Source organism: Eucyclogobius newberryi, unplaced genomic scaffold, assembly GCF_026437365.1.
Source record: "Eucyclogobius newberryi isolate DKJ021-1_F unplaced genomic scaffold, fEucNew1.0.hap1 SCAF_12, whole genome shotgun sequence".
NCBI lineage: Eukaryota > Metazoa > Chordata > Actinopteri > Gobiiformes > Gobiidae > Eucyclogobius > Eucyclogobius newberryi.
Window position 1 is genome coordinate 13,910,906 of NW_027315746.1, and position 14,133 is coordinate 13,925,038.

At 38.5% G+C, this 14,133-nt stretch overlaps 2 protein-coding genes across 2 annotated transcripts; both read left to right on the top strand.

Annotated features, from left to right (window-relative positions):
- Nucleotides 1-5,217, top strand: mcoln3a (mucolipin TRP cation channel 3a). The gene is given in 12 exon segments (XM_072440334.1): nucleotides 1-238; nucleotides 1,195-1,362; nucleotides 1,438-1,591; nucleotides 2,293-2,371; nucleotides 2,462-2,558; nucleotides 2,639-2,738; nucleotides 3,266-3,378; nucleotides 3,450-3,599; nucleotides 3,846-3,980; nucleotides 4,049-4,195; nucleotides 4,495-4,701; nucleotides 5,078-5,217. Coding segments are annotated over 12 exon segments (1,596 nt in total). The 5' UTR covers nucleotides 1-76; the 3' UTR covers nucleotides 5,162-5,217.
- Nucleotides 5,218-6,266: 1,049 nt separating this feature from the next.
- ssx2ipa (synovial sarcoma, X breakpoint 2 interacting protein a) lies at nucleotides 6,267-13,624 on the top strand. The gene is made up of 14 exons (XM_072440875.1): nucleotides 6,267-6,392; nucleotides 7,485-7,637; nucleotides 7,808-7,965; nucleotides 8,787-8,993; nucleotides 10,080-10,190; nucleotides 10,282-10,417; nucleotides 10,489-10,564; nucleotides 11,196-11,373; nucleotides 11,658-11,805; nucleotides 12,340-12,458; nucleotides 12,543-12,716; nucleotides 12,792-12,912; nucleotides 13,205-13,352; nucleotides 13,445-13,624. Exons 2-14 carry the CDS (start codon nucleotides 7,595-7,597, stop codon nucleotides 13,581-13,583), a joined length of 1,758 nt encoding a protein of 585 aa, XP_072296976.1. The 5' UTR covers nucleotides 6,267-6,392; nucleotides 7,485-7,594; the 3' UTR covers nucleotides 13,584-13,624.
- Nucleotides 13,625-14,133: the final 509 nt, after the last annotated feature.

The window sequence follows — 14,133 nt, forward strand, 5'->3', positions numbered from 1 at the left end:
GGTCTTTGTGCAGTGCGATGGAGGTGTCCCAGCCCTTGGTCCCGCGCAGGTCTGGACCCGGGAGGTCTCGCTTCCGATGGAGCGCTCACATTCAGACCCTGAGTCCCCCATGGTCGAGGACTTAAGGAGGAAACTCAAGTACTTCTTCATGAACACTTGTGAGAAATACAAAGCAAGAGGCCGCAAACCCTGGAAACTCACGATACAGATACTCAAGATCGCAATTATCACCGCTCAAGTAAGTAATAAGAACTTGTTATTAATTTTTAAAAGTGATATTTGTGGTTCTCAAACATGCCATCGACGTGGACTTTTGGTGTTTAGCTCAACCAATTAAGATTAATGCTGCTCTGCGTAACTTTCCTGGTGGAGGGTACGTCACCTCCTTGTCTCCAGATACGTTATTGCTTTGCCGAGACAGAATGACATTTTTATCTCCATGGCGATCACAAGTGCAAGTGCAGGTCAGGTTTGTGATGAGAATACACTCGCTGTAAGAATACATGCTTTTCCAAGTATTTCTGGGTTATAAAACCACCCAGAATTAAAGGCCATGGAGACACGCAGGTCCTGTACCCTCAGCCAGAAAAAGTTACACGGTACACCTTTAATGTAAATTAGAGTTTTGTTAAGATGAGTAAATATTGTCTTAGAAAGAATTGAAAGAATTTAAATAATACAAAGAATACAAATAGAATAGAATACAAATAGAAATAGAATATAAATCACTTCAATTCTTTATTTATTTAATCAAAAACTAAAGTCATGTGTTTAGTCCTAGTTTAGACCTGTTTCTTAGCCAGTTTAGTCCTAGTTTAGACCTGTTTCTTTGCTAGTTTAGTCCTAGTTTAGACCTGTTTCTTTGCTAGTTTAGACCTTGTTTAGACCTGTTTCTTGGCCAGTTTAGTCCTGGTTTAGTCCTGTTTCTTTGCTAGTTTAGTCCTAGTTTAGACCTGTTTCTTGGCCAGTTTAGTCCTAGTTTAGACCTGTTTCTTTGCTAGTTTAGACCTTGTTTAGACCTATTTCTTGGCCAGTTTAGACCTATTTTAGACCTGTTTCATGGCCAGTTTAGTCCTGGTTTGGACCTGTTTCTTGGCTAGTTTAGTCTTAGTTTAGTGTTTGATTCCCATTTCGTTCCTTGGTATCGACTTGGTTCAGACATGCTCAAACTGTGTAATTTTTTGCCATTTTTAGTTGGTGTCGTTTGGACAGAGCAACGAAATGATGGTCACATTCAGAGATGAAAGTTTGCTGACGTTCAAACATCTGTTTCTCAAAGGATTCAAGGAACATCGAATGGAGACTTATGCAATTTACACCAAATCAGATGTGTATAATCACATCTACTTTGTGATTGACAGGGTAAATGTATACAAAATAATATAAATATACCTACTTCAATGTTCAAAAGTGTTATTTTTAAGTGTTATTTTTCAGTACCTCCACCTCCAGAACTTGACTGTGGGTAATCTTGCACATGCGATGGTGGACAGAAGATCAGCTCCTCTGTCGCTCTGTAAAGTTTTCTATAGAAACAGCAGCATTGATCCAGACAACGAGACTTTCGACATCGATCCACACATTGATCAAGGTGCTTTTACGAAACCCTCCATCATTGAACTATATGGATTCACTCTTCACTCTTCTTCATTATCTTACAAGAGCTCATACCCAAAAAAGAGCTCATTAGTAAAAAACATTGCTATGGCACATTTTCTGAGACTTTTCATGGCACACTTTGCAAAACTATTCACTTCAGTGGCAACACAGTTAATGTCTTAAAACCCTTAAAATATGAACAAAATAATCAGATTTATAAACTTATCACCATAACACCATCAAAAGACACATAACACTTTAAGTCGCGTGTTCTGAGGAAGTTAAATAGTGTCATTCTGTGTCCGTTGCTTTGAGGGAGAGATTTATGCTGCAAATATGTGCAATATATTACACAAATAATTTATACAAAATAAGTTACTTTTTCGCATCAGACACAGTTTTCTTTACGTAAATGGAAATAAGGTTGTGCCAATATATAGTGTTATATCCCTTTTTATTAATTTCAACCTGCCAATGTTGCCTTGGGTTTTTGTCTGCTTATTTTCTATCTTTGGTGGACTATAGTCTTAATTTTTAAAACATTTCTGTTGGAACTTTTTTAAGCTATCGAGTACATTTGTATTTCTTAAATGTTTTAAGATATGTGGTAGTAGTGTTAAGTTAATGTATGATAAATCAAGGGAGCGCTTGTAATTTTAACCAAACAGAGCAGTGTTTCTGTGTCCATTATAGAGTGTATTTCTGTTTACCCAATGGAGTCAGGAGAAAACCGTTTGGATAAACACACCAACTTCTCTTTGGATTTCAGAAGGTGTGTGAGTCAATATACAGAGATGTTAGTTCTTACTTTTATTTCAAATTAATGACATTTTGAACATAACTTACTTTCATGTGTGTGCAGGCTTCTGTCAGTGAACATCTACCTCACTCTGAAGTCCATAAACCTGCAGACAGTGCGACACCACGAGCTGCCGGACTGTTATGACTTTAAAATTAAGGTGAAAAGTCACACGGCAGAAATAACTTTTTTTAATTGATCAAACATTAACATTAAACATTTAATTTCTCTTTCTTCCAGATCATTTTTGACAACAGCGCCCACAGTGGAAGGGTTCAAGTTAGTGTTGACAATAATGTGAGCATTTATGAATGCAAAGACTGTAAAGTTGAAGGCACTTGTAAGTCTACATAAACCTACAGTGGTACATTTGTACCAGTAGAGGGCAGTGTCAATGTGTTTGTGCAGCTGTGAGAACAATGTCAACAAATGTGGAAAGTCACACAATTCTATTCTATCACTAATCTTAATGGACTTTCCTTAAACATACTTTGTAATTGCCTTAAGTGATTTTATTGAAGAGGAACATTTCAGGTAAAATTTAAGAATTAATTTGCCAAAATAGATGTCTCAAAAAGTTGTTATTTTCTTTTTAAATCCATCTTCTACATGTATTATTAAGGACATAATAGTAGTTGAAAATTCTCCTAGAAGGGATGGAAAAAGAATGATGATTAGACTGAGCTAGATTTTGCCTTTGAAAGCATTGCTCGACATTTAGTAAATTACAGCTTTTGCCAATTTTCTTCAAATGTGACTTATTGTTTTTTGCAAATGCACATTATTGTAGTGAACTTTGAAATATGTCACAAATACTAAATAGCCTACATTCAATTTGTATTTTCACTTTCTTTCCTTCATTTTCAGCTGGTAAAAACAACTATGGACTGCTGGTGCTCGACTCTGTTGTCATTTTGGCCTGTTTCGCCTCTTTAATTCTGTGCCTCCGCTCTGTCATCACTGGCATACAACTTCAATTTGTACGTATTCAAATTCAAATCACTTTTACCTTGATTCCCATTACAACTTATGTTATTGTTCTCTGTTGCAGGAGTTCAACATATTCTTCCATGCGTATTTAAATAAAAGAGTGAGCTAGTCTGACCGTATGGAGTTCATAAATGGCTGGTACATCCTGATAATCGTCAGTGACATTTTGACCATCACCGGGTCAGTGATGAAGATTGGAATCCAGACAAAGGTATCTGCAAGTTTATTTCTATGCTTTTTTCACTTTTATAATGTGCCATCATCTGTAAAAGGGTTTTGAAATGGATGTTACAGATTATTTTAACTGAAAATAGATTATCTGTTATTTTAGCAGCACTGTACAAAGGTTAGTTTATGAACGTGGCATGTTTTAGATGTGAAATTAGAGCATTTTTTCAACCTAATTCCCACATTTTTTCACTGTGGAATACGCAATCTGTCCCATTGTCTTTTTCAGTTTCTGACCAACTATGATGTCTGCAGTATTTTGTTAGGAACTGCCACAATGCTGGTCTGGGTCGGAGTCATTCGCTATTTTGGATTCTTCTGGATCAAGAAATTCAATGTACATTCACCCTTTCAACTGCACTTGGTTCACTGGTGTGCGTGCCAGGAGCTAATCTGTTTATTAAAATACCACTTTTATTTATGTGATTCCAGCCCTTTTTGTTTTTATCTCTTCAGATTTTGATATTGACCCTGCGCGCTGCTTTCCCAAACGTGATCCGATTTAGCTGTTGCACTGCAATGATGTACCTGGGTTATTGCTTCTGTGGATGGATCGTTCTTGGGCCGTACCATGACAAAGTAACTACACGTTATTTCCTTATTACACATGTCAACATTACATTATAAAGCTGGAGGCGGGTGGATGATAAATAAACAAATTGATGTTTTGAAGATATGTCAAATTTATCATATTTATTAAAAAAGATGTAACATTTTAGCACATTGACAACGTTGATCGCTAAAAGTATCATTATTGCTATCAAAATAATCATAAAAACATAAAGGCTTTTGTCAGTATCACCAATCCCTAGTAGTTGAAGAAGCTATACATTTGAAGTAATAAGCAGTATATGGTTTTGTTTTTTTTGTTTTTGCAGTTCAGGACACTGGACAAAGTGACTGAATGCCTGTTCTCTCTGATAAATGGTGACGACATGTACGCCACCTTCTTGAACATGAGGGACAAGAGCTACATGGTGTGGCTGTTCAGCAGGCTCTATCTGTACTCCTTCATTTCTCTGTTTATTTACATGGTTCTGAGCCTGTTTATTGCCATCATCACTGACACGTATGAGACCATCAAGGTTTGTACAATGAAGTCATTTCAGAACGAATCCCGGGTCAAAAAGATGTGTTTAGTGTCTTGAATTTGGTGATATCGAAATCTGAGATGGAGGGTTTGGGTCAATAATAAGAACTGAAAATACTACCGGTTAATTTATAAATATTCTTAATAGATCTGCTCTAATCGTTGTTTAGCTCTGGTAAAGGTCAGCTTTAGTTTCAGGTTTAGTCCTGGTTTAGTCCCAATTTTGACGTGGTAAATCGGCAAGTGTGAATGGGTAAACCTAAAAAAAATCTATTCACAATTGGCAAAAATACTTTACCAATGAGGACTTTAGAATTACATAAGATAAGCGTAACAGTAACAAATGTGTTACGTTGTGTTTGTCTTTCCAGCACCACCAGCAGGAGAAGGTGCCTGTGTCTGAGCTGCAGGCCTTTATAGCCGAGTGCAGAGACCAGCCTGAGTCCGGGAGATAACAGACCAATAAACCCTCCTGCTGCTGCTGCCCCGGATAAAGAATGTGGACATTGCACGGATGGTCGTCTGTTCAGTTCTATATGGATAAGAGCCATAGCTGTAGACCAATATTTGTACGTGTTTAATATGCACTGAAATCAATATTGTTTATGTCAGAATCAGAAAAGGTTTATTGTTATTGTCAGTGAGCAAAATTCACAGGCTATGAACTTGCTTTGGTGATTCTGTGCAACATTCAACAATGAAAAATAACAAAAGCAAGATATATTAAATCAAATAAAGCATGCATTAAAAACAAAAAACAAACAAAGTTGACTAATAAGATAAAAATGGACTCTATATATACTGTATATATATCATGTTAGTGCTTATAGATATTCTTATTTGAGATTAGAAAGAAGGCTGCAGGCTTTCAAGGTGGGCCTAAAGTTTCCTTAGGCTGTGCAGTATTGTACAGTATTAGAAACTGTAGTATTTGAGACAGTAAAACACAAACATAACAACTAAGATGCATTCTTGCTTATGAAATGTATTTTGTATTAATGCATGTAACCAAATAAATAAAATAATGTGTTTCTACTCAATGTTGTTTAATTAGCGTCATTATTTTTCTATGAGTTTCAGAGTAGTGAAAAATTAGGATCGATGCCATAGCAACTCATGGTTTAAAACAAAATAGAATATATTTTTGATGTGGGAAAAGATCCTCAAAATGTTGCATATAACAGGAAACTGAAACTCATGATTAGGTTATGAGACAGCCCATTTAGAAAAGTAAATGTTGATGTATGTATGTATTTATTCAATTCATTAAAGTATTATCAGTATTTAAGCGAGTTATGCATGCTTTATTATTTTATTTTTCTCTCTGCTTGAACACCTGACAGTGCATCTCATTTGCATAATTCCACTGTGCGCCTTTACGTCCAATGCACGTGTGTGGTATTGACGCCTCCTGACGCTCTGTCCAATCACAGCCACGTTTGTTGCGAGGCCAATGAACGCAGACTTCAAAAACACCCACTCCACACTGAGCTCCAGCTGCGGAGGTACAGGCTGCGTCTCGTCCCGTGACACTGAAATATAAAGAGATTTTTAACCTGAATACTATAATGTCATCGGATTGAAACCAGAGCTACATTTGGGATTTATTGTTTGTTTGTGCGTGACAAAAGCAGAGAGTTGTTGACTTTTTTTTGGCGTCATTGGACTTAATTACCCCAGGCTAAGGTATGTTCACGCCTAGCATTGCTCTGGACAGGTTTGAGAACACTGTAAATCATGTCATTTGTGACTTTTGATCACGTTTTTAATTCAGTTCCGCAATTTAATCAGTCTAACAGGCTTCTGTCAGTGTGTCTGTCCAGTTTGGAAAAATATAACTCCATTTCCTCATTGAAATTAATTAAATATTAACTTTAAATGTTTTGATGATTAAGCTTTTATGTCAAGGCTGGCATTCTAGTTGACTATTAGGTCATTTGGTTTAATGTCATAATAAGGGCTGTAACTAATGATTATTTTGATAGTAAACTAGTTTTTTTTAGTCGACAATTAATTCTATTAATTTAATTTCTTTAAATATATTTTTAACAAAATTAAGGGTGAAATATGGTAACTGAAGATAATATGAAGGAGAATATTTCCAAATAAAGTGTATAATTGATCAAAATCATAAATGATTGATTCTATTTAAACAAATTAATTTGATAATGCCATAGTCTTTGTTATGAAAGGTCTTCTGCATGGGTTTTAGAATTTGTATAGTCCAGTTAACGATGATTTTAAAATACAATAATTTGAATAGTTCAGTTATTACCTCAGCAGAAAGACAGTGCGGGGCCTGGTTTTGTAGATAAGCAATGGGCAAGACATCTTTATTTATCTTCAGTTTTAGAGCACATTTCATACAAAGCAGCTGCTCAGTGTGCATTACACTGGGAAAAACGACACAATAGAAAATATAATACTGCTAGAATACTCAAAATACTTTGCAATTTCAAAGACGAAAGATTGCTTTGTACTTAATATTATGTGTACAAATTCCTATATTTATTTCTGCTCTTTTGTTCAGCCCTGCAGTGTTCTCAGGTTGGCACAGTAACTAGAGTGGGAGTGGTATTGAAATGTCTGGTTTATCTTGTTTAGCCTGCACTATATTGTCCTAAAGCAACAAGTTATACAAAACCTTTCCCAATTTCCTCAATGGGTCATATCGACTAACCCTGAACCAATCGGATATAATAATCCTATAATCCTGTGTTTTCAAAATCTGGGTTATGCAGTCTTACGCTCAATGCTTTTTTTTTTTTCTCCCCCCAGGGCGCAGTTCCCATTCGGAGCCTCTGGTCTTATACATGACTTCTAATCCAACTTCATTCCTGGGAGAAAACTCATGACCTGCCAGAGTAGCGTCCTGATATGTTGGCGATATGGGAGATTGGTGGACGAGCGTGCCAACAGAAACATCTCTTGGTAATCTTTTACGTTCGCTCTAAAAATGATGAACTCGTTTAGCTGCTGCTGGAGATGGCCCAGTTCTCCCCCGTCTTATTTTAGAACCACAACCTACTTTTCAGCTTTCCACGTTTGTGCAGAGAACGGTGCGAGCCACAACTCTGACTGTCCCCGTCTTTGTTTTACAGAGAATTATGAGTTTTCGCATGTGACGATGTCCCCGTCGAAGCAGAACAACATTATGTCCATGTACTCCTCTTTGGCACTGTCCAAAACCTCCTTCAACGGCGTCAGTGCCTTTTGCACCGAGGACAACGTTCCCCAGTGTATTTCTTATGTTAACCAGGTAATGCAAGACCAGGTTCTGTTCAGTGCTTCAAAAGAAAAAGGTGTAAAGCGAGACGGTACAGAGGCCACTAGATAAAGGCAAGATGAGATTCAGACATGTTTAAATATATACATTTAACTTATATTCTTATTTTTTCAGTGTATTTTCTGTGTTATGTCATAATCTAGCTTTCTAATGTAAACCATTCTATATTGGAGGCAAATGTCAAGATTGACTTTAGATCTTGTGGCACGGGATCTTTGTGAGAGTTTTAGAGTAAGTTTTTCAACTAAAAACATAGGTGCTGTTGTGTTTTCTTTAATCTGTTAAACTCTGTCTCTAAACTTTCATCTGAAAAGGCTTTGTTGCTCTTACCGTTCTGCTCTTAATTTCCAGAATATCTGAACTGAATCGAAATGTCTCTGTTTTTGAAATTATGTGATTTGCACTTGTATAATTACACTTTGTGCAGTTGGATGATTTTTGAGGATTCTTTTTTCATTTTGAGATATCCCAGGCAAATTTATTAAAAGAAAAGCTCTGTATTTAAATTCTTAACTCTTAAACTAAATTTTCTTTTGAATCAAATTCTAGAAGCTACATCATCTTTTACCTTGGACAAAACACTTTCTATTGATTCAAATGATTTTAGTTGTAAACAAATAGCATGTAGACAAATTATCTGATCTTAGCTTTTTTTTTTTTTTTTTCACAATTAAAAACAAAACATTGTGTCATTTATAGCGTTATGGCACATTTGCAGACTGTGTTCCAACCGTCCTTTCACGTCAGTTTCGACGAACCCTCTTTGCTAAATCCGTTGGTCTTTTGCGGGACAGGAGCTGGACTCTCTGGGCCTGGCGCCGTGTCTTGAGCCCAGTGCACCGGGCAGCGCCGGCCTGAACCCGGTCCCGGCTCTAAGTGCCTTTTACGAGCTGCTGCAGATCCACAGGCGCGACATGAGCACGGTGGAGGAGCTCGAGAGGGACCAGCTCAGAAAGTCCAGCAGTTTAGAGCACGTGCAGATCAACAACTCCAGACTCAAGGTTGGTGTCCCGTTATTTACATGTTCCAATGCCAAATGTATTTATAAAGCACATTTAAAACCGCCCCGTCTGTACAGGCAGAGTATACAGACATTATTGTAGTAAACGAGACGGTACAAGAAATACAAGTTTAGGGGGAATCGGTTAAAATGCTCAGTTTGTTCTTTCAAGCAAATCTGAAATCATTTTTATTAAGACATTTTAAAACATGTATATATAAATAATCTGGTGTAACTGAATTATCCACCCAAATCCAGTACAAACCTTGTCTCAGTCCCAAACGTGGACCCATCTTCCACCTTTTTATTACATTTTGACTGGTGACAGTAATCTGTAAATGTCTGTAAATGCATTAAACCAGAACTGAAACTCGTCCGACCACTCTGGAGCGTTGCATTTTGGTGTGTTTCTATCGTTCTTTCCATGTCACCGTGTCTCATTCCACACAGTGATTCTTTGTTAAACCGGCCGCGTAGATCAAGCCGTTAATGACACTGTCCTTTTCAGTGGGGCCTCTTTTGTGCGAGCGCCAGGACTCGTGGACCGGCCCAAAGTGCATCGCCCGCTCAACATTCTTACCTGTTTTAAATGCATGGTGGATGTTATACTTCTGCCCATAACTGCACTGAACTGGGGAATTCTGCAGAAAAACAACCATTTAGTTCAATGTGTCGCATATATTACTGAACAAAGTCGGGTGAATGCCAAAAAACTCCAAAAAAAAAGACATGAGGAAGACGTTTGAATGTGCATTTTACAAAACGGTCAATGCCGCCGCGATCAAAGACTTGTATAAATTGTGCATGTTCTTTACTTCTTCCAAACTGGTGGACTTTTAGGCCTTTCATGGCTTGAACCGGCAATTTCAGTTCTGTTTTGATTTGGTTTATTCACACATTCTTCCAAAGGTCAAAGCAATACAAAACAGAAGGATCAGAAAAGCTTTATTGCCATTGCCAATGAACAGAATTCACAAACATAGGAACTTGTTTTCATGATGGGGTGCAACATAAAACAATGAACAATGATTAAACAATTGATCTGATCTTGTCATTTTGATTGAATATGAAATGATGTATGTCCCAGGACCAGTTGGAGATGTCCATGAGGGAAAAGTCTGGCATGCACGAAATCGAGAGGCAACTGCAACTGAAAATTAAGACTTTACAGAGCTGCTTAAAAACCGAAAAGGATGAGGTTTGTGTGTTTGTTTGTTTTTAACTTTGAACGTCTTTCCATTCAAGCTTCTTCACGCGTCACAAATGATCCAACGTCTGGTTTCTTTCAGGTCCAGAAGCTACAGAATATTATCGCCAGTCGTGCCACACAATACAACCATGACACTAAAAGGAAAGAAAGGGAAACGGGTAAACTTAAAGAACGCCTGAGCCAACTATTGGTCGATAGAAGGGACAAGAAACTGTGTAAGTAATTGCAGATGCAGAAATGACAACATGACATTACATGGGATAATAACATGTATGTTTATTGAAAGCCATCGATGTCTTGAACTGTCTGGGACGCGCTGATGGAAAAAGGAGCCACTGGAAGACGGCAAAAGCAACTGCCAGGTTGTAAAAACGTTCACCAGGTTCATGTTTATTGGGATCCCTCTGAGCATCTGCAGCGTTAGAGGCGTTTGCCATTTGTGTTACTATAATTATCACAAATATGACTTGGTTGTTCCTGATTTTTACTGTCTTTAGAAATGTGTAAACTGAACTAGTTCGTTACAAACTGTTTTCAGGGATATGAAATCATTCCTCATTTACCTAAAGCATAATAATGATTCATCGCAATACGTTTATGAAGAGTTTTGCTGTCACAATAACGCTAACAACAATCGCATGCTAACGGTGCTCCAGCGTTCCTTCCTGGTTCAGGGAGGATGGAAAAAAACGCTTGATAATTGAATGCAAACAGCGTGCTCATTTTGACCCTAAGAGCTGCCTTCACACTATATCATAACAAAAATAGGCAAATGTTCAGTGTACAGAAACTGTTTATTGTACTTATTTACATAACAGGGCCTTGTACAGTTACATAATACCTGGGGGAAAAAATGCTTGTCCCAGATTAGTGGCTCATTTCCATCTGCAGCTATATTCATACTAAAAGAGCTACTTTTTTCCATTTATATCCTGTGGTATGTAAATGACAGAGGTAAAATGTTTGATGTTTTGTATCTCATTCCTTATCCAGCCACGAGGGGGACATGTACAAGTCTTTGCTGAGTGACTACGAGGCGAGTCAGAGGTCGCTGATGCTGGAAAACGCAGAGCTGAAGAAAGTCATGCAACAGATGAAGAAAGAGATGATCCATATTTTAAGTCCACGGCAGACGTCTAAAGGAGCCGCTGCCGACGACGGCCATGAGCAGGTATTTGTGACGTGTATCAACTTCAGCTCGGCTCCCTCGTGGAATTTAAACTATTTATTTCAAGGATTGTGAGATGTTTTGAAGGGACACAGCGCCTTAGCTCAATGAGGCGGAGTGCAGAGCATATTGTGTGACGTAGCAGGGTCAATATAGTCTTCTTTCTTTGTTATGCATACTCGAGAAAAGAGATACTGCTGTAGAAAACGTGTGACATTCTCGTTGACCTCGGGTTACATTGCACATTGTAGTTACAGCTCTCGTCTTGTCTTAAACTTGTCGTTCAGGGCGACTCGGACACGGAGGAGAGGGCAGGAGACTCCGGCAGAGAATCGCTGGATAAGTCGTGTGAACAGGCCCGGGAGCAGCTCACCAACAGCATCCGGCAGCAGTGGAGGAGGTTACGGAGCCACATGGAGCGATTGGACAGCCAAGGTACAAACTGTGGACGGTCAGACGTGCGTCCCAACGGTCTCTGCAGCTTTAACTGAGAAACGAGCCAATGTTCGCTTTAATAACTGATGATAATGTTGAGCTGGGAGTGTAATAATGCTGTTTTGGGTGTGGTTGGATAGACATTGCAGATAAATGTCAATAATATTAACGATCTTTTGGATCTGGATCATGTGGATTTTCTTGACTTAAGACAATATATCCTTTATTTGTCCCACAAAGGGGAAATTCCAGTGTTGCAACACAGATTAGGCACCGAAGTATAATAATAAAGAAACATAACATAAAAAAAAAACTCTTAAAAAAATTATGAAAAAGAAACTCTTATACTCTTAGTAGAAAAAATAACGCTATTAATTACAGCTGTTATATGGACAGAAAATATTGCACCAGGATGAGTGACATTACTTCTGGTTCATTGGAGAGCGTGTCGTTAAAAAACAGTCGTTATTAAGTTTCTGTTGCTCTTCTTGACATAAATATATTAATATACGTGTTCAAATGTTGTGTCTAAAGCTTCGGAGAACCAAGAAGGCGTGATCCCGAGACAGACGCACGACGACGAGATGGAGAGGATGAGGCAAGAGGTGCTGCAATGCAAAGAGTTCATCCAGACACAACAGCTGCTGCTCCAGGTCAGCGTCTGCACTCGCTCACGGTCAAAGCGCCGCCGGAGCTCAGAAAGGCGTCGTACAAATGTTGTGCTCCCGTCGTTACAGCAACAACTGCACACTTCGTTTGACGAGGACACGGCCGCGCTGCTGAACGGCTGCTACACTCTGGAGGAGAAGGAGCGTCTCAAAGAGGAGTGGAAACTTTTCGAAGAGCAAAAACGAAACTTTGAACGGGAGCGGAAGAACTTCACCGAAGCTGCCATTCGCCTGGAAAGAGATGTAAAAGCGCTCGTTTCAGCTCGGGTCTGTTTCTGTTGTCATGACACGTAGTTAAATGCGCGTTTCATTTTTCAGAAAAGGGCGTTCGAGGAGGGCCGCGCCACTTTGCTCAAGAACCAGTTTTTGAACTTGACTCCTTTTGCTGAACGCCGGAGAGGATCGTCATCAGATGGTGGTCAAAGTTCGCTATCAATAAGTAAGTTCGTGACATAAGAAACGACTATATAAATACTACTCATTTTCGTTTTGATAAAGTACGAATAACAAGCCAAATGACAAGCGTTTGGTGGAGAAATGTGTCACTCTTTGTCCAAATTTGTCCACTCTTTATCACATTTGGCCCTGATTACATCTCTCAAAGGTTCAGAACGTTGTATCAACTCTAACCAAACTAAAACTATATTGATACGGTCCTGTAAATGTAGATATAAACGGTAGACGTGCTTGCGAAATGTGAAAATCGTTGACGGCGATCCATCTATGCGCAGGAAGTGAACCAGAACTGCGACTGTCGTGCTCTTCAGTTCATCCGCCCAAATGCTCTGCCAACTTCTCCACCCCGAAACCCACGCCCCGTCCCGCCGCGCCGTCCACAACTGAGCTCTACCGAACGCTCCGACTCATACCAGAAACGAGGTATAAATGCGTAACGAGTACTACTTTCGTTGAATGTGAAGCTTTGACAGTTATTGACGGCTTCATAGTGACCTGTTGTTTTTTGGTTTTAGCTCGAGACAATCGAACCGGGGGCGCTGGCAAGAATCGAGCACGATCGAGGATGGGGACACTCGGGCCAAGGCCAAAGTTCGCTCTCGATGTGGAGAAATAAACATATTTAGTTTGGGAGAAGAGAACAGCCTGACTTGACCAATCACCAAAGGCTTTTCGTACGACTACAGGAAACGATGAGCACCAGTCGAGACCACGTTACACTTCCAATGCACATTATTGTCAAAACTCTAATCACAAAATCGAGCACTTTATTAGTATCAATATCTTTTTGTACTATTTAGGAACAAGAATGTACATAGATCCTTAAACATAGCTATAATGTAATGGGTGAAGTTTTATTTAAATTATGAGGGTTTAGTTTGCTTTGTGTAAGCTATTTGACAGATTTAATGGTACTTTTTGTAATTTAATAGATGTGTCCGATTTAAATAAAGATTATTTTTAATTTCAGGATTTTTAATCTTGTATTATTTACTATTTATTGGCTGTCTTGATACTTTTTTGCAATTTTGAATAGTAATAGTAAATAATGATATTTACCATTACAGTGTTGGAAAGTACTAAATAATATTTCTGTACAATCAATTTAATTGGGTGGTTTTCCAAATAGTTTGTTTCCTAAAATCAAGGGAAGACATTGCAATATTTGTTCATGCAACTTTGGCTTCAAAATTGAAAACACAGC